The sequence below is a fragment of the Manacus candei genome, unplaced genomic scaffold (assembly GCF_025592945.1).
Source record: "Manacus candei isolate 608988 ecotype Guabito, Panama unplaced genomic scaffold, ASM2559294v1 h1tg000195l, whole genome shotgun sequence".
Classification (NCBI taxonomy): domain Eukaryota; kingdom Metazoa; phylum Chordata; class Aves; order Passeriformes; family Pipridae; genus Manacus; species Manacus candei.
Genome location: NW_026138243.1, coordinates 14,611 through 35,692, shown reverse-complemented (window position 1 = coordinate 35,692; position 21,082 = coordinate 14,611). Strand labels below are relative to the sequence as shown.

The window sequence follows — 21,082 nt, the reverse complement described above, 5'->3', positions numbered from 1 at the left end:
TGTATATTATATTATAATAATATGATATAATATCTAATATAATAATATATAATAATATAATATAATAATAATAATAACAATGGTAATAATGGCAATAATATTAACAATAGGAATCATAATAAAATAATAATAATAATTAAAAATACTAGTAGTAATAATGGCAATAATATTAACAACCAGAATAATAATCATAAATTATAATAATAGCAAAAATAAAATAATAATAATAATAAATAGTAATAATAATTATATAATAATTATATTTGCAATAATAATAATAATAGAAATAATAATAATAATATAATGTAATATTAGAAATAATAATTATAATAGCTCTAAAAACCCCCAATATTCCCATTTTTCTGCCCGGCACTTCCGGGTTTTCCGGGTTATTTTTAGGGAATGAAGAGGGAAAAAAAACCCGGAGCAAAGTCCAGGGAAGGAGGGGAAAATTCCCAGAAAAACCCGGAGCAAAGGTCAGGGAGGGAGGGGAGAATTCCCAGGAAATAAAATGAAATACAATAAAATGAAATAAAATGAAATAAAATAAAATAAAATAAAATAAAGAAAGTGAAATAAAATAAAATAGAAATGCAAAAAAATAAAATTAAATAAAATAAAAATGAAATGAAATAAATTAAAATAAAATAGAAATAAAATGAAATGAAATAAAATAAAATAAAAATAAAGTAAAATAAAATAAATAAAATAAAATAAATTAAAATAAAATAAAAATAAAATAAAATGAAATAAAATAAAATAAAAATAAAATAAAATAAATAAAATAAAATTAAAATAAAATAAAATATAATAAAATAAAATAAAATGAAATGAAATGAAATAAAATAGAAATGAAATAAAATAAAAATAAAATAAAATAAAATGAAATAAAATGAAATGAAATTAAAATAAAATAAAATAATAAAATAAAATAAATAAAATAAAATAAAATAAAAATAAAATAAAATATAATAAAATCAAATAAAATAAAATGAAATGAAATGAAATAAAATAAAATAAAAATATAATAAATAAAATAAAATAAAAATAAAATAAAAATAAAATAAAATGAAATAAAATAAAATAAAATAAAATAAAAATGAAATAAAATAAAATAAAAATATAAAAAATAAAAAAAAATAAAATAAAAATAAAATAAAATGAAATAAAATAAAATAAAATTAAATTAAATTAAATAAAAATGAAATAAAATAAAATAAGATAAAAATAAAGTAAAATGAAATAAAATAAAATAAAATAGAAATTAAATTAAATTAAATTAAATTAAAATAAAATAAAATAAAATAAAATAAAAAAATAAAAATAAAATAAAATAAAATAAAAATAAAATAAAATAAAAATAAAATAAAATAATATAAAATAAAAATAAAATAGAAATAAAATAGAAATGAAATAAAATACAAATGAAATAAAAATAAAAAATAAAGATAAAATGAAATAAAAATAAAATAGATAAAATGAAATAAAAATAAAAAAATAAAAATGAAATGAAATGAAATAAAATAAAATAAAAATGAAATAAAATAGAAATGAAATAAAATAAAAATGAAATAAAAATGAAATGAAATAAAATAAAATAAAATAAATAAAAATAAAATAAAATGAAATAAAATAAGATAAAATAAAATAAAATAAAATAAAAATGAAATGAAATAGAAATGAAATAAAATAAAAATGAAATAAAATAAAATAAAAATAAAAAAATAAAAATAAAATAAAATAAAAATAAAATAAAACAAAATAAAATAAACATGAAATAAAAAAATTAAAATTAAATTAAATTAAAATAAAAGTGGCTGCCGGGGATTTTCCGGGATGGGGGCGGAACCAGGCGGGGTTTAGGGTTTGAATTAGAGAAAAATCCTTGGGAATTCTGTAAAAATCCTTAAAAATTCCTTCAAAATTCCTAAAAAATCCCTAAAAAATCCTTAAAAAATCCCTGAAAAATCCTTAAAAATCCATCAAAAATCCTTTAAAAATCCCTAAAAAATCCTTTAAAAATCCCTAAAAAATCCCTTTAAAACCCCTTAAAAATCCCTTAAAAATCCCTCAAAAATCCCTAAAAAATCCCTTAAAAATCCTTTAAAAAATCCTTAAAAAAATCCCTAAAAAACCCTTTAAAAATCCCAAAAAAAATCCCTTAAAAATCCTTTAAAAATCACTAAAAAATCCCTAAAAAATCCTTTAAAAATCCCTAAAAATCCTTAAAAAATCCCTAAAAAATCCTTAAAAAATCCCTTAAAAATCCCTCAAAAATCCCTAAAAAATCCCTTAAAAATCCTTTAAAAAATCCTTAAAAAAATCCCTAAAAAACCCTTTAAAAATCCCAAAAAAAATCCCTTAAAAATCCTTTAAAAATCACTAAAAAATCCCTAAAAAATCCCTTAAAAATCCCTAAAAAATCCCTTAAAAATCCCTTAAAAATCCCTTTAAAAATCCCTAAAAAATCCCTTAAAAATCCCTAAAAAATCCTTTTAAAAATCCTTAAAAATCCCTAAAAAACCCTTTAAAAATCCCTTAAAAATTTCAGGATCATTCCCTCTAAATCCTGGAATTTTTCCCCCCCAGGAGAAAACCAGGAAGTGACAAATTCCCGACAAAATAACCCGGAAAAATCCGATTTTTTTCCCCCCAAACCGGGAAGAAAAAAGAGGGAAAATCCCATTTTGGAATTTGCATAAAAGGGGGCGGGGCCAAAGGCACTTCCTGAAATTCCAGAGTATAAAAAAACCCGGGAAAAAATTAAAGGAGCCAATTCCAAGCTCGGAATATTCCCAGGAGCTGCTCTGGAAATTTGGGAATATCCAGGGGTAAGTTGGGGATTTTTAGGGAAGGGGGATTTGGGGGAAAAGGGGGGAAAATGGGGATTTTTTAGGGAATTAATTTGAATTTTTGGGGGTTTTTGGAGGGTTTTTGGAGGGTTTTTGGAGGATTTTTTAAGGTTTTTTTGTGGGAAAAAGAGGGGAAAAAATGCTGGGAAAAGGGAGAAAAAAGGAGGGAAAATGGGGAAAAAATGGGATTAAAAAATGAGGGGAAAAGAGGAAAAAAGGGATAAAAAAAGGGATAAAAAAAGGAGGAAAATTGGGAAAAAAAGGGATAAAAAAAGGAGGAAAAAAGGGGAAAAAAGAGGGAAAAAAGGGATTAAAAAAGGAGGGAAGAGGGGGAAAAAAGGGATAAAAAGGAGGAAAAAAGGGATGAAAAAGGGGGGAAAAGGGATTAAAAAAAGAAAAAAAAGGGGTAAAAAAAGGAGGAAAAAAGGGATAAAAAAAGGAGGAAAATGGGATAAAAAAGGGGGAAAAAAGGGATTAAAAAAGGAGGGAAAAGGGGGGAAATGGGATAAAAAAAGGAGGAAAAAATGGAATAAAAAAGGAGGAAAATGGGGGGAAAAGGGATTAAGAAAAGGAGGAAAAAAGGGATAAAAAAGGGGAAAAAAGGGGGGGAAAAGGGATTAAAAAAGGAGGAAAATGGGATAAAAAAGGGGGAAAAAGGGGGAAAAAAAGGAGGGAAAAGGGGAAAAAAGAGATAAAAAAAGGAGGAAAATGGGATAAAAAAAGGAGGAAAAAGGGGAAAAAAGGAGGAAAAAGGGGAAAAAAAGGGATAAAAAAAAGGGGGAAAAGGGATTTAAAAAACGAGGGAAAAAGGGATAAAAAAGGAGGAAAAAGGGGATAAAAAAAGGAGGAAAATGGGATAAAAAAAGGGGGAAAAAGGGATTAAAAAAAGGAGGGAAAAGGGGGGAAAAGGGATAAAAAAAGGATGAAAAAGGGATAAAAAAAGGAGGAAAAAGGGAGAAAAAAAGGAGGAAAATTGGGAAAAAAAGGGATGAAAAGAGGAGGGAAAAAGGGGAAAAAAAGGATGAAAAAAGGGATAAAAAAAGGAGGAAAAAGGGAAAAAAAGGGGGAAAAAAGGAGGAAAAAGGGGGAAAAAGGGATAAAAAGAGGAGGAAAATGGGATAAAAAAAGGGGGAAAAAGGGATTAAAAAAAGGAGGAAAAAGGGGAAAAAAGGGATAAAAATAGGAGGAAAATGGGATAAAAAAGGGGGAAAAAACGGAGGGAAAAGGGGGAAAAAGGAGGGAAAAGAGGAAGGAAAAGGGGGAAAAAATGGGATAAAAAAAGGAGGAAAATGGGGAAAAAAGGGATAAAAAAAGGGGGGGAAAGGGATAAAAAAAGGAGGAAAATGGGGGAAAAAGGGATGATAAAAAGGAGGAAAATGGAATAAAAAAAGTGGGGGAAAGGGATTAAAAAAAGGAGGAAAAAGGGATTAAAAAAAGGAGGAAAAAGGGATTAAAAAAAGGAGGAAAAAGGGATAAAAAAGGAGGAAAAAGGGATAAAAAAGGAGGAAAAAGGGATAAAAAAGGAGGAAAAAGGGATTAAAAAAAGGAGGAAAAAGGGATAAAAAAGGAGGAAAAAGGGATAAAAAAGGAGGAAAAAGGGATAAAAAAGGAGGAAAAAGGGATTAAAAAAAGGAGGAAAAAGGGATAAAAAAGGAGGAAAAAAGGGATAAAAAAAGGAGGAAAATGGGGGGAAAAGGGATGATAAAAAAGGGAGGACAATGGAATCAAAAAAGGAGAAAAAAAGGGATTAAAAAGGAGGAAAATGGGGAAAAAAGGGGGGAAAAAAGGAGGGAAAGGGGGGAAAAATGGGATAAAAAAAGGAGGAAAAAGGGGAAAAAAGAGACCAAAAAATTGGGAAAAAGGGGCAAAAAAAGGAGGCCAAAGGACCAAAAAAAGGAGGAAAAAAAAGGGGGGAAAAGGGACAAAAAAATTGGAAAAAAAAGACAAAAAATTTGGAAAAAAAAAAAAGACCGAAAAGTTGCAAAATCCCGGCGAAGGCACCGGAAAAGGGGGAAATTCCGGAGCCTCAACGGTCCAAAAATCGAGATTTTGCAACTTCCCGAAAAGGGGGAAGGGGGGAAAAAAAATTCCTCTTTTCTTTTTACTTTCTCTAAAGGTGGAAAATCCGGGGATTTTTGAGCTCTCTCCATGGAAAATCCGACCTTCGAGATGCACGGGGAGGGAATTCCGGGCGGGAAAAGCGCCGGGAACGAGGTAAAAAAAAAAAGAAAATCCTGGGAATCTTGATTTTTTTTAATTTTAATTTTTATTTTCTTTTTCATTTTTCCACTTTTTCTACCTTATTTTTATCTTGTTGTATTTAATTATTTTTTATTTTATTTAATTATTTTTTATTTTATTTAATTATTTTTTATTTTACTTAATTATTTTTTATTTTATTTAATTATTTTCTATTTTATTTAATTATTTTTTATTTTATTTAATTATTTTTTATTTTAGTTAATTATTTTTTATTTTATTTAATTATTTTTTATTTTAGTTAATTATTTTTTATTTTATTTAATTATTTTTTATTTTATTTAATTATTTTTTATTTTATTTAATTATTTTTTATTTTGTTTAATTATTTTCGGGTTACTTTTATATTTAATTTTATTTTATTTTTCATCTTATATTTTATTTTAATTGATATTTTATTTTTAGCTTTATATGTTTATATTTAATTGTTTGATATTTTATGTAATTATTCTCTATTTTATTCTTATATTAAATTTAATTTTTTACTTTATTTTTAATTTTTCCACTTTTTATACCTTATTTTTATCTTGTTGTATTTAATTTTTTATTTTATTTAATTATTTTTTATTTTATTTAATTATTTTTTATTTTGTTTAATTATTTTCGGGTTACTTTTATATTTAATTTTATTTTATTTTTCATCTTATATTTTATTTTAATTGATATTTTATTTTTAGCTTTATATGTTTATATTTAATTGTTTGATATTTTATGTAATTATTCTCTATTTTATTCTTATCTTAAACTTAATTTTTTACTTTGTTTTTATTTTTAATTTTTCCACTTTTGATACCTTATTTTTATCTTGTTGTATTTAATTATTTTTTATTTTATTTAATTATTTTTTATTTTATTTAATTATTTTTTATTTTATTTAATTATTTTCTATTTTATTTAATTATTTTTTATTTTATTTAATTATTTTTTATTTTATTTAATTATTTTTTATTTTACTTAATTATTTTTTATTTTACTTAATTATTTTTTATTTTATTTAATTATTTTCTATTTTATTTAATTATTTTTTATTTTATTTAATTATTTTTTATTTTACTTAATTATTTTTTATTTTAGTTAATTATTTTTTATTTTAGTTAATTATTTTTTATTTTATTTAATTATTTTCTATTTTATTTAATTATTTTTTATTTTATTTAATTATTTTTTATTTTATTTAATTATTTTTTATTTTAGTTAATTATTTTTTATTTTACTTAATTATTTTCTATTTTATTTAATTATTTTCTGGTTTACTTTTATATTTAATTTTATTTTTTATTTTCTATTCTATTTTAATTGACATTTTATTTTTAGCTTTACATGTTTATATTTAACTATTTTACATTTTATGTAACTATTCTCTATTTTATTTTTATATTTAATTTTATTTTTATTTTTAAGTTTTACACTTCTTATACTTTATTTTTATCACATTATATTTAATTATTTTTAATTTTATTTAATTATTTTATGTTTTCCTTTTATGTTTAGTTTTATTTATTTTGTATTTTCCTATAGTTGATATTTTATTTTCACCTTTATATGTTTGCATTTAATTATTTTATATTTTATATAATAATTCTCTATTTTGTTTTATATTTAATTCAATTTTTTATTTTATATTTTAATACAATTTTTTTATTTTTATATCTTTCCCATCTTTTATATTTAATTATTTTGTACTTTATTTAATTACTTTATATTTTAATTATTTTTATGTTTAATTTACTTTTACATTAAATTTTATTTTATTTTTTTAACTTATTTATATTTTATTTTATTTATTTTATTTTATTTTATTTATTTATTTATTTATTTATTTTATTTATTTATTTATTTTATTTATTTATTTATTTTATTTATTTATTTATTTTATTTTATTTTATTTATATTTTATTTTTCATATTTAAGTACCTTGTCATTTAATTTGTAATATTTTGATTCTATTTTATTGTTGAGTATTTTTATATTTAATTTTATTTTTATTTTATATTTAATTTATATTTTATTATATACTTTTACGTTTAATTTTTTATACTTATTTTTATTTAATTTTTGTTTCATATTTTAAATAAAGTTGTTTTATTTTTATATATATTTGTATTTGAATTATTTTCAAAATTTCAAAATTTGAAATTTGAACATTCGAAATTTCAATTCTTAAATTTGAAATTTTAATTTTGGAAAAAAAAAATAAAATTTCAAAATTTCCAAATTTCGAAAGTCGAGATTTTGAAATTTTAAAATTTTAAAATTTTTCCATTTTAAATTTTATCATTTTGAAATTTCAAAACTTGAAATAATTAAGTTTAAGTTTTCATTTTTTAACCAAAATTTAAAATTTCAAAATTTCATTATTTCAAATTCCAAAATTTCGACCTTTCGAAATTTGAAATTTCGAACGTTGAAATTTGAAATTTTTAAATTTCAAAATTTTCAGGTTTAAATTTTAATTTGATCGAAACCTTTTAAAATGGCAATATTTCAAGTTTCAAAATTTCGAAATTTCGAAAATTCAAAATTCGAAAATTTCAAAATTTGAAATTTCAAGATTTCGAAATTTCGAAATTTCAAAATTTGAAATTTCAAATTTCAAAATTTCCAAATTTCGAAATTTTAAAATATCAAAATTTTAAAGTTTGGATTTTGAGTTCATAAAAACTTTTAAAATGTCAATATCTCAAATCACAGAATTTCGAAATTTCAAAATTCCAAATTTCGAAATTTCAAAATTTCAAAATTTGAAAATTTTCAAATTTTAAAATTTTAAATTTTTTTAATTTTTCCAGGGAATTCCTCCCAAAAAAAACGGGAATCTCCTGAAGATCTTCCTGCTGAGCCTCCTTGCCTGTTCCCTCACCACGACCATCACGATCTTGGCCCTCTCCCTGATTTTCGTGGAGCGCACGGAAATCCTCCGGAATTCCGACGTTCCGGCGCCGCCGGAAAACCCCGGGAAGGGGGTGGAGCCCAAATTCCAGTTCCTGTATCACCTGCCCAAATCCAAGGTAAGAATTCCCAAGTAATTGCCAGATTTTCATTAATTAATAATTATTAATAATTAATAATAAATATTAAAATAAAGATTTTTTTATTATATTTTATTATTTATTTTTTTTATTTATTATTTATTATTATTATTTATTTTTTGTTAATAATTAATAAAAATTCCAGGCCAAAATTCCCAAAGATTTCCCAGATTTTAATTAATTAATAATTTATTAATAATTAATAATTATATAAAAATAAAGATTTTTGATTTTATTTTAGAGTTTATTATTTATTATTTATTATTTATTATTTATTATTTCTGATTTATTAATATTTAAAAAAAATATCCAGGGCAAAATTCCCAAAGAATTTCCAAATTTTAATTAATTATTAATTGTTAAGAATTAAGAATTCATAGAAAATTAAAGATTTTTTTATTGTATTTTAGAATTTATCATTTGTTATTTATTATTTAATATTTCTTTTTTATTATTTACGATTTAATATTTATGAATATTTAAAAAAAACTCCCAAAGATATTCCAGATTCGAATTAATTCATAATTAATTAATGATTAATGATTAATAGAAAATGAAAGATTTTTTTATTTTATTTTATTATTTATTATTTATTATTTGTTATTTATTAATTATCATTTATTATTTATTATTTATTAATAAAAATTCCAGGTCAAAATTCCCAAAGATTTCCAAAATTTCCAGATTCTAATTAATTAATAATTATTGATAATTAATAAGTAATATAAAATTAAAGATTTTTTATTTTATTTTATTTTAGAATTTATTATTTATTATTTATTAATTATTATTTATGGATATTTTAAAAAAATTCCAGCCCCAAATTCCCAAAGATATTCCAGATTTTCATTAATTAATAATTTATTAAGAAGTAATAATTAATATAAAAATGAAGATTTTAATTCTATTTAATTTTATATTTATTACTTATTTATTATTTATTATTTATTACTTGTTAATTAATGATTAATATAAAAATTAAGATTATTTTATTTTATTATTTATTATTTATTGTTTATTTTTTATTATTTATTATTTATTGATATTTTAAAAAAATTCCAGCCCAAAATTCCCAAAGATATTCCAGATTCTAATTAATTAATAATTAATTAATAATTAATAATCAATATAAAAATAAAGATTTTTTTATTTTATTTTTTATTATTTGTTATTTATTATTTAATATTTAATTTTTATTATTTATTACTTATTAATATTTTAAAAAAATTCCCAAAGATATTCCAGATTCTAATTAATTAATAATTAATTTAGAATTAATAATTATATATAAAAATAAAGATTGTTTTTATTTTATTTTATTATTTATTGTTTTTTATTTATTATTTATTATTATTCTTTATTTTTTGTTAATAATTAATAAAAATTCCAGGCCAAAATTCCCAAATATTTTCCATATTTTAATTAATTAATAATTCATTAAGAATTAAGAATTAATATAAAATAAAGATTTTTTATTTTAATTTATTTTAGAATTTATTATTTATTATTTTTTATTTATTATTTATTATTTATTATTATTATTTATTTATTGTTAATAATTAATAAAAATTCCACTGCAAAATTCCCAAAGCTTTCCTGGATTTTCATTAATTAATAATTAATTTCTAATTAATAATTATATAAAATTAAAGATCATTTTTATTTTATTTTAGAATTTATTATTTATTGTTTATTACATATTATTTCTTATTTATTATTTAGTGATAATTAATAAAAATTCCAGGGCAAAATTCCCAAAGATATTCCAGATTTTCATTAATTAATAATTAATTAATAATTAAGAATTAATATAAAATAAAGATTTTTTATTTTAATTTATTTTTTTAAGAATTTATTATTTATTATTTATTATTTATTATTTATTAATATTTAAAAAAAATTCCAGGGCAAAATTCCCAAACAATGTCCAAATTTTAATTAATTATTAATTGTTAAGAATTAAGAATTAATAGAAAATTAAAGATTTTTTTATTGTATTTTAGAATTTATTATTTGTTATTTATTATTTAATATTTATTTTTTATTATTTATGATTTATTATTTATTAATATTTTAAAAAATCCCGAAGATATTCCAGATTCTAATTAATTCATAATTAATTAATAATTAATGATTAATAGAAAATTAAAGATTTTTTATTCTATTTTATTTTAGAATTTATTATTTATTGTTTATTATTTATTTTTGGTTAATAATTAATAAAAATTCCAGGGCAAAATTCCCAAATATTTTCCATATTTTAATTAATTAATAATTTTAATAATAATTAAGAATTAATATAAAATAAAGATTTTTTATTTTAATTTATTTTAGAATTTTTTATTTATTATTTATTATTTATTTTTGGTTAATAATTAATAAAAATTCCAGGCCGAAATTCCCAAAGATATTCCGGATTCTAAATAATTATTAATTAATTAATAATTCCTAAATAAATCCTTATTAACCCCTAATAATTCAAAATAAATCCTTATTAATCCCTAATAATCCTTAAATAAATCATTATTAACTAATAATTCCCAAATAAATCCTTATTAATCCCTAATAATTCTTAAATAAATCTTTATTAATCACTAATAATTCTTAAATAAATCCTTATTAATCCCTAATAATCCTTAAATAAATCATTATTAACTAATAATTCTCAAATAAATCTTTATTAATCCCTAATAATTCTCAAATAAATCCTTATTAATCCCTAATAATTCCTAAATAAATCCTTATTAATCACTAATAATCTCTAAATAAATCCTTATTAATAGCTAATAATTCTTAATAAATCCTTATTATTCCCTAATAATTCTCAAATAAATCCTTATTAATCCCTAATAATTCCCAAATAAATCCTTATTAACCCCTAATAATTCCCAAATAAATCCTTCTTAATCCCTAATAATTCCTAAATAAATCCTTATTAATCACTAATAATTTAAAAATAAATCCTTATTAATAGCTAATAATTTTTAATAAATCCTTATTAATCCCTAATAATTCTCAAATAAATCCTTATTAATCCCTAATAATTCTCAAATAAATCCTTATTAATCCCTAATAATTCTCAAATAAATCCTTATTAATCCCTAATAATTCTTAAATAAATCCTTATTAATCCCTAATAATTCTCAAATAAATCCTTATTAATCCCTAATAATTCCTAAATAAATCCTTATTAATATCTAATAATTGTTAAATAAGTCCTTATTAATAATTAATAGTTTTTAAGTAAGTTCTTATTAATCACTAATAATCCTTAGTAATAACTAATAATCCTTGAATAAATCACTATTAATAGCTAATAATCCTTAAATAAATCACTATTAATCACTAATAATTCTTAAATAAATCCTTATTAATCCCTAATAATTCCAAAATAAATCCTTATTAATCCCTAATAATTCCAAAATAAATCCTTATTAATCCCTAATAATTCCTAAATAAATCCTTATTAATCACTAATAATTCTCAAATAAATCCTTATTAATCCCTAATAATTCCTAAATAAATCCTTATTAATCACTAATAATTCTCAAATAAATCCTTATTAATCACTAATAATTTTAAAATAAATCCTTATTAATCCCTAATAATTCCTAAATAAATCCTTATTAATCACTAATAATTTTAAAATAAATCCTTATTAATCACTAATAATTTTAAAATAAATCCTTATTAATCCCTAATATTTCCTAAATAAATCCTTATTAATCACTAATAATTTTAAAATAAATCCTTATTAATCACTAATAATTCTCAAATAAATCATTATTAATAACTAATAATTTTTAAATAACTGATAACCCTTAAATAAATCACTATTAATCACTAATAATCCCTAAATAAATCATTATTAACTAATAATTCTCAAATAAATCCTTATTAACCCCTAATAATTCTTAATATCCTAATATCCTTATTAATAACTAATTATTTTTAAACAACTAATAATCTCTAAATAAATCACTATTAATCACTAATAATTCTTAAATAAATCCTTATTAATTGCTAATAATTTTTAAATAAATCTTTATTGATAACTAATAATTCTAAAATAAATCCTTATTAACCCCTAATAATTCTTAAATAAATCATATTAATCACTAATAATCCTTATTAATAACTAATAATACTTACGTAAATCACTATTAATCCCTAATAATTCTCAAATAAATCATTATTAACTAATAATCCCTAAATAAATCCTTATTAATCCCTAATAATTCTTAAATAAATCGTTAATAATAATTAATAATTCTTAATAAATCTTTATTAATCCCTAATAATTCTTAATAAATCCTTATTAATCCCTAATAATTCTTAAATAAATCCTTATTAATAGCTAATAATCCCTAAATAAATCATTACTAACTAATAATTCTCAAATAAATCTTTATTAATCCCTAATAATTCCTAAATAAATCGTTAATAATAACTAATAATTCTCCAATAAATCCCTATTAACCCCTAATAAACCCTTCCTAACTAATATTTCCCCCCCAGGTGTACACTTTCCCGGGCGGGGAGATCCAATGGGCCCGCTTCCGGCGGGACCCTCTGGACTACGGGAGCCCGGCAGAGCGGGAATTCGGGAGCAGCCTGAACTCCCGGCGCTCCCAGCTGACCTTCGGCACGCTGCGGATCCGCGGGGGCGGGCTCAGGGCCCCCCACTGGCACTTCAACGCCAACGAGCACGGCTTCCTGCTCCAGGTATGCCCAAAGTTTCATGGAATTCCCAATTTTTAGGGCTTTGTTGGCGGTCAAAATTCGGATTTTTATTGGAATTTTAATTTTGATTTTTTAATGATTTTTCGCCGAGTTTGAATTTGAATTTTAATCTTTTTTTTGGGTTTTAATCTTTGTTTTTATTTGGTTTATTTTATTTTTATTTGATTTATTTTTATTTTTTTATTTTTATTTTTATTTTTTTATTTTTATTTTTATTTTATTTTTTAATTTTATTTTTATTTTATTTATTTTTATTTTTTATTTTTATTTATTTTTTTTAATTTTATTTTTATTTTATTTTTAATTTTATTTTATTTATTTTTATTGATTTATTTTTATTTTTATTTTGTTTTTTAATTTTATTTTAATTTATTTTTTAATTTTATTTTTATTTTAATTTTATTTTTATTTTATTTGTTTTCATTTTTTATTTTTATTTTTATTTTTATTTTATTTTTTATTTTTATTTTTATTTTGTTTTTTAATTTTATTTTTATTTTATTTTTAATTTTATTTTATTTATTTTTATTTATTTATTTTTAATTTTTATTTATTTTTATTTTTATTTGATTTTTTAATTTTATTTTTATTTTATTTTTGCTTTTACTTTGTTTTATTTTAATTTTATTTTAATTTTATTTTTATTTTATTTGTATTTTATATTAATTTTTTTAATGTTTGTATTTTTTTTATTATTTTTATTTTGATTCTATCTTTATCTTTATTTTATTTTTATTTTATTTTTATTTTATTTATTTTTATTTATTTATTTTTATTTTTATTTTAGTTTTTAATTTTATTTTATTTTATTTTTTAATTTTATTTTTATTTTATTTATTTTTATTATTTATTTTTCATTTTTATTTATTTTTTTTTTATTTGATTTTTTAATTTTATTTTTATTTTATTTTTGTTTTTACTTTGTTTTGTTTTAATTTTATTTTTATTTTATTTTCATTTTATCTGTATTTTATATTTATTTTTTATACTTTTTTTTTATTATTTTTATTTTGATTCTATCTTTATTTTATCTTTATTTTATTTTTATTTTATTTATTTTTATTTTTTAATTTTTATATTATTTGATTTTGTAATTTTATTTTTATTTTATTTTTGCTTTTACTTGGTTTTACTTTACTTTTATTTTAATTTTATTTTTCTTTTATTTGTATTTTATATTAATTTTTTTATATTTGTATTTTTTTAATTATTTTTATTTTGATTCTATCTCTATTTTATTTTTATTTTATCTTTATTTTATTTTTATTTTTTCTTCATTTTATTGTCATTTTGTTTAAATTTTATCTTTATTTTAATTTTAATTTTAATTTTTATTAAATTTTTAATTTAATTTAATTTTTAATTTCCATTTAGTTTTTTAATTTAATTTAATTTTTTATTTTAATTTAATTTTTCATTTAATTTTCAATTTTAATTTAATTTTTCATTTAATTTTTATTTTTATTTAACTTAACATTTAATTTTTAATTTAATTTAATTTTTAATTATTATTTAATTTTAATTTAATATTTAATTTCAATTTTCAATTTTAATTTAATTTTTATTTCTAATTCAATTTCTAATTTTAATTTAACTTTTAACTCTAATTTAATTTTTAATTTCAATTCAATTTTTAATTTGAATTCAACTTTAATTCCAATTTAATTTTTAATTCTAATTTAATTTGAATTTTAATTTTATATTTAATTTGATTTAATTTTTATTTTTCAATTTAATTTAATTTTATTTTTAATTTAATTTAATTTTAATTTTAATTTTTAATTTGATTTAATTTTTATTTTTCAATTTAATTTAGTTTTATTTTTAATTTAATTTTAATTTTTATTAAATTTTTAATTTAATTTAATTTTTAATTTCCATTTATTTTTGTAATTTAATTTAATTTTTTATTTTAATTTAATTTTTTATTTCATTTTTAATTTTAATTTAATTTTTCATTTAATTTTTATTTCTTATTTAATTTAACATTTAATTTTTAATTTAATTTAATTTTTAATTCTAATTTAATTTTAATTTTCAATTTTAATTTAATTTTTATTTCTAATTTAATTTTTAATTTTAATTTTTAACTCTAATTCATTTTTTAATTTTGATTTAATCTTTAATTCTAGTTTAATTTTAATTTTTAAATTTAATTTGATTTAATTTTTTTTTCAATTTAATTGAATTTTAATTTAATTTTTAATTTAATTTTAATTTAATGTTTAATTTAATTTAATTTTAATTAGTTTTTTAATTTTAATTTTAATTTAATTTTTATTTTTTATTTAATTTTTAATTTAATTTAATCTAATTTTTATATTAATTTTTTAATTTACTTTACTATTTAATTTTTAGTTTAAGTTTATTTTTTAATTTCAATTTTCATTTTAATTTAATTTTCATTTCAATTTATTTTTTTATTTCAATTGAATTTTTAATTTTCTTTAATTTTTCATTTCAATTCAACTTTAATTGAATTTTTAATTTTAATTTTAATTTCACTTAAATTTAATTTGATTTCATTTTTATTTTTCATTTTTATTGAATTTGAATTTGAATTTAATTTTCAATTTAATTTTTAATTTTCATTTATTATTTCATTTAATTTTAAATTTTAATTTAATTTTTAATTTAAATTAAATTAAATTACATTTAATTTAATTTATTTCCCCTCAGGGCTCCGCCTGGATCGGCGTCATCGGCCCCGACAACTCCACCGCCACCACCTTCACCGTCAGCGCCGGCCAGGTCGTCTTCTTCCCAAAAAACACCGTCCACTGGATCAAGAATTCCGGAGCCCGGGATTGCCTCTTCCTGCTCTTCTTCAGCACCCACCAGGAATTGCTGACCCTGGATGTGGACGATGCCTTCTTCGACACGCCGGAGGACGTGCTGGCCAGGGCGCTGCAGGTGAGGAATTTGGGGAAAAAATTCCTGAAATTTCCTTGAAAAATTCCTGAAAATTCGTTTAAAATTCATTAAAATATTCATGAAAAATTCCGGAAAAATTCGTGAAAAATTCGTGGAAAATTCGTGAAAAATTCGTGGAAAATTCGTGGAAAATTCGTGGAAAATTCGTGAAAAATTCGTGAAAAATTCGTGACAAATTCGTGGAAAATTCGTGGAAAATTCGTGAAAAATTCGTGGAAAATTCGTGGAAAATTCGTGGAAAATTCATGAAAAAAATTCGTGAAAAATTCGTGGAAAATTCGTGGAAAATTCGTGGAAAATTCGTGGAAAATTCATGGAAAATTCATGGAAAATTCGTGAAAAATTCGTGGAAAATTCGTGAAAAATTCGTGGAAAATTCGTGAAAAATTCGTGGAAAATTCGTGGAAAATTCGTGGAAAATCCGTGAAAAATTCGTGATAAATTCGTTAAAAATTCATTAAAAAATTCCTTAAAAATTCATGAAAAATTTATTAAAAATTCATTAAAAATTCGTGAAAAATTCGTGAAAAATTCGTGGAAAATTCGTGGAAAATTCGTGGAAAATTCGTGAAAAATTCGTGGAAAATTCGTGAAAAATTCGTGGAAAATTCGTGGAAAATTCGTGAAAAATTCGTGAAAAATTCGTGGAAAATTCGTGAAAAATTTGTGAAAAAAGCGTGAAAAATTCATTAAAAATTCATTTAAAAATTCATTTAAAAATTCCTGAAAAATTCATTAAAAAATTCTTGAAATTTCATTAAAAATTCATTAAAAATTCATTAAAAAATTCATTGAAAAATTCATGAAAAATTCATTAAAAAATTCATTAAAAATTCCTGAAAAATTCCTGAAAAATTCGGGAAAATTCATGAAAAATTCATGAAAAATTCCTTTAAAAATTCATGAAAAATTCATGAAAAATTCATGAAAAATTCATGAAAAATTCATTTAAGAAATTCATGAAAAATTCTTGAAAAATTCATGAAAAATTAATGAAAAAATTCATTAAAAATTCATGAAAAGTTCATTGAAAATTCATGAAAAATTCATTAAAAATCGTTTAAAAATTCCTGAAAAATTCCTTTAAAATTCCTTTAAAAATTGTTTAAAAATTCCTGAAAAATTCATGAAAAATTCATGAAAAATTCATTAAAAATTATTTAAAAATGCTCAAAAATTCTTAAAAGTTCATTTAAATATTCCTTAAAAATTCATTTAAATATTCATTAAAAATTCATGAAAAATTCCTTTAAAAATTCCTCAAAAATCGTTTAAAAATTCCTGAAAAATTCCTTAAAAATTCCTTTAAAAATCGTTTAAAAATTCATGAAAAATTCATTAAAAATTCCTCAAAAAGTCATTTAAAAATTTCTTAAAAATTACTTAAAAAATCATTAAAAATTTCTTTAAAAATCCCTTAAAAAATCCCTTAAAAATCCTTTAAAAACCCTTTAAAAATCCCTTAAAAATCCCTAAAAAATCCCTTAAAAGTCCCTTAAAAATCCTTAAAAATCCCTAAAAAATCCCCAAAAAATCCCTTAAAAAATCCCTAAAAAATCCCTAAAAAATCCCTAAAAAATCCCTAAAAAATCCCTTAAAAATCCCCTAAAAAATCCCTCAAAAATCCTTAAAAAATCCCTAAAAAATCCCTTAAAAATCCTCAAAAATCCTTAAAAAAATCCCTTAAAAATTCTTAAAAATCCCAATTTTTTCCCCCCCCCATCCAGCCCGAGGGCGGCGTGAAGTTCATCCGCACATTCCGGAGGCCGGGAGAGGACCAGGCCGTCAACCTGCCGGAAAACCTGGACGAGCTGGTGCAGAATTCCAGCTATTCCCAATCCCCGGATCCCCTGGTCTGGCGCTACTTCTACGACCTCCAAGGTGGGAATTTGGGATGGGAATATTCCCAGGATTTAGGAGCAATCTGGGATTGGATATTCCCAAAGTTTAGGAACCATCTGGGATTGGATATTCCCAGGATTTAAGAGGGATCTGGGATTGGATATTCCCAAAGTTTAGGAACCATCTGGGATTAGATATTCCCAGGGTTTAGGGATTGAATATTCCCAGGATTTAGGAACCATCTGGGATTGGATATTCCCAAAATTTAGGAAGGATCATGGATTGGATATTCCCAGAGATTTGGGATTGAATATTCCCAAGATTTAGGAAAGATCTGGGATTGAATATTCCCAAGGTTTTGGGATTAGATATTCCCAGATTTTAGGATGGATCTGGGATTGGATATTCCTAAAATTTAGGAATAATCTGGGATTGGATATTCCCAAGATTTGGGATTAAATATTCCCATGGAATAGGAAGGATCTGGGATTGGATATTCCCAAAGTTTAGGAAGGATCTGGGATTGGATATTCCCAGAGATTTGGGATTAAATATTCCCATGGAATAGGAAGGATCTGGGATTGGATATTCCCAGAGATTTGGGATTAGATATTCCCAGGATTTAGGAAGGATCTGGGATTGGATATTCCCAGGGATTTGGGATTGGATATTCCCAAAATTTAGGAACTCTCTGGGATTGGATATTCCCAAATTTCCCTCCAGATCTCGGATAAATCCCCCAGGGCAACCCACCAGAATTCCCAAAAGAATTCCCAGGATTCCCAAACTCATCCCAACTCTTCCCCAGGCTCCCAGGAATTCCCGTTCCCGGGCGGAACGTTCCGGTGGGCGCGGTACCGCCGCGACGGCGCCGGATTGACGGATAACCAGAAGATCTTCAGCGAGTCCCTGCACCAGGTAAGGAATCCCGGGAATTCCAGAGGGGCAAAAAATCCCGGGATTTAGAGGGAAATGATCCTGAAATTTTTATGGGATTTTTTAGGGATTTTTAAGGATTTTTTAGGGATTTTTAAGGGATTTTTTAGGGATTTTTAAGGATTTTTTAGGGATTTTTAAGGATTTTTTAGGGATTTTTAAGGATTTTTTAGGGATTTTTAAGGGATTTTTTAGGCATTTTTCAGGGATTTTTAAAGGAATTTTTAAGGGATTTTTTAGGGATTTTTAAGGATTTTTTAGGGATTTTTAAGGATTTTTAAGGGATTTTTTAGGGATTTTTAAGGGATTGTTAAAGGGATTTTTAAGGGATTTTTAAAGGGATTATTAAAGGGATTTTTTAGAGATTTTTAAGGTTTTTTAAGAATTTTTAAGGGATTTTTAAGGGATTTTTTAGGGATTTTTAAGGATTTTTAAGGGATTTTTAAAGGGTTTTTTCAGGGATTTTTAAAGGATTTTTTAGGGATTTTTAAGGCATTTTTCAGGGATTTTTAAGGATTTTTAAGGGATTTTTAAAGGGATTATTAAAGGGATTTTTTAGAGATTTTTAAGGATTTTTTAGGGATTTTTAAGGGATTTTTTGGGGATTTTTAAAGGGTTTTTTAGGGATTTTTAAGGATTTTTAAGGGTTTTTTAAGGCATTTTAAAAGGATTTTTAAGGGATTTTTTTAGGAATTTTTAAGGAATTTTTAAGGGATTTTTAAGGATTTTTCACGGATTTTTTAGGGATTTTTCAGGGATTTTTTTGGGATGTTTAAAGGATTTTTTAGGGATTTTTTGGGCTGTGTTTTCCAGCACGCCGACACCCTGACCCTGGCGATCCTGCGGATTTTTGGGAATGGCCTCGGGCAGCCCCACTTCCACTTCAATGCCCACGAGATGGGCTACGTGCTCAGCGGATGCGGGGAGGTGAGTCGGGAATTCCGTGGGAGAAATCCTTGGGAATGAGCCAAATATTCCCTGGGAATGGGCAAGATATTCCTGGGAATGGGCAAAATATTCCTGGGAATGAGCAAAATATCCCAAACCTTGGGAATATCCAATCCCAGCTCCTTCCTAAATCCTGGGAATATCCAATCCCAAATCCTGGGAATATCCAATCCCAGATCCTTCCTAAATCCTGGGAATATCCAATCCCAAATCCTGGGAATATCCAATCCCAGATCCTTCCTAAATTTTGGGAATATCCAATTCCAAACCTTGGGAATATCCAATCCCAGATCCCTCCTATTCCATGGGAATATTTAATCCCAAATTTTGGGAATATCCAATCCCAGCTCCCTCCTATTCCATGGGAATATCCAATCCCAAATCTTGGGAATATCCAATCCCAGATCCTTCCTATTCCATGGGAATATTTAATCCCAAATTTTGGGAATATCCAATCCCAGATCCTTCCTAAATCCTGGGAATATCCAATCCCAAACCTTGGGAATATCCAATCCCAGATCCTTCCTAAATCTTGGGAATATCCAATCCCAGATCCTTCCTAAATCCTGGGAATATCCAATCCCAAATTTTGGGAATATCCAATCCCAAACTTTGGGAATCTCCCCCCCCTCAGGCCGGCGTGATCCTGGCGGGAAGCGCCTCCGTCTTTCCCATCGGCATCGGCGACCTCCTCTTCTTCCCGACGGGAACCCAACATTTCCTCCGCAGCACCTGCCAGGAGGAGCTCGTCCTGCTCCTGGCCTACAGCACCGGGGACCAGGTGAGGAATTCCCAGGGATTATTCCCAATTTTCCTAACTCTGCAATTCCAGAATTCCACGTTTTTCCCCTTCCCAGCGGGAAACGCTCAGGATTTTCCCGCCATTTTCCCATTATTTTCCCACCATTTTCCCTCAATTTTCCCACCATTTTCCTACCATTTTCCCACCATTTTCCCACCTTTTTTTCCCCACCATTTTCCCACCATTTTTCCACCATTTTCCCTCAATTTTCTCACCATTTTTCCTTCTTTTTCCCATTATTTTCCCACCATTTTTCCTCCATTTTCCCTCCTTTTTTCCCACTTTTTTTCCCACCATTTTCCTGCCTTTTTTCCCCACCATTTTCCCACCATTTTCCCATTTTTTTTCCCACCTTTTTTCCCACATTTTCCCCTCAATTTTCCCACCATTTTCCCTCCATTTTCCCACTTTTTTTTCCCAACCATTTTCCCACCATTTTTCTGCCTTTTTTTCCCACCATTTTCCTCAATTTTCCTACTTTTTTTCCCACCATTTTCCCACCCTTTTCCCACCATTTTCTCTTCTTTTTTTCTTACCATTTTCCCACCATTTTCCTGCCTTTTTTCCCACCATTTTCCCACCATTTTCCCTCAATTTTCCCATATTTATTCCCATCTTTTTCTCCCCATTTTCCCACTTTTTTCCCCACCATTTTTCCTCCATTTTCTCACCTTTTTTCCCATTTTTTCCCACCTTTTTTCCCACATTTTCCTCTCAATTTTCCCACCATTTTCCCT

The 21,082-nt window shown here is 22.9% G+C and overlaps 1 protein-coding gene and 1 long non-coding RNA gene across 4 annotated transcripts in view; one reads left to right on the top strand and one right to left on the bottom strand.

Moving 5' to 3' along the window:
- LOC127464143 (collagen alpha-1(VIII) chain-like) overlaps window positions 1–21,082 on the top strand; it is a 30,551-nt gene that overhangs the window by 7,289 nt on the left and 2,180 nt on the right. Inside the window, exons 2-10 of one of the 3 annotated variants that reach the window (XM_051774315.1) lie at window positions 2,590–2,831; window positions 4,969–5,066; window positions 7,901–8,119; window positions 12,659–12,865; window positions 15,563–15,796; window positions 17,545–17,698; window positions 18,468–18,577; window positions 19,409–19,522; window positions 20,178–20,324. In XM_051774315.1, the coding sequence (XP_051630275.1) occupies window positions 5,001–5,066; window positions 7,901–8,119; window positions 12,659–12,865; window positions 15,563–15,796; window positions 17,545–17,698; window positions 18,468–18,577; window positions 19,409–19,522; window positions 20,178–20,324 (1,251 nt within the window). In that variant the 5' untranslated portion in view covers window positions 2,590–2,831; window positions 4,969–5,000. Of the gene's footprint in view, window positions 1–2,589; window positions 2,832–4,968; window positions 5,067–7,900; window positions 8,120–12,658; window positions 12,866–15,562; window positions 15,797–17,544; window positions 17,699–18,467; window positions 18,578–19,408; window positions 19,523–20,177; window positions 20,325–21,082 lie in introns of those variants that run through there. The other 2 variants (XM_051774314.1, XM_051774317.1) reach the window with 2 other exon arrangements.
- LOC127464146 (uncharacterized) lies at window positions 1,970–2,566 on the bottom strand. Its single transcript, XR_007901191.1, has 3 exons — window positions 2,384–2,566; window positions 2,184–2,215; window positions 1,970–2,126 (listed from the first exon to the last, which is right to left on the bottom strand). It is a non-coding gene; the product is annotated as an uncharacterized LOC127464146 (long non-coding RNA).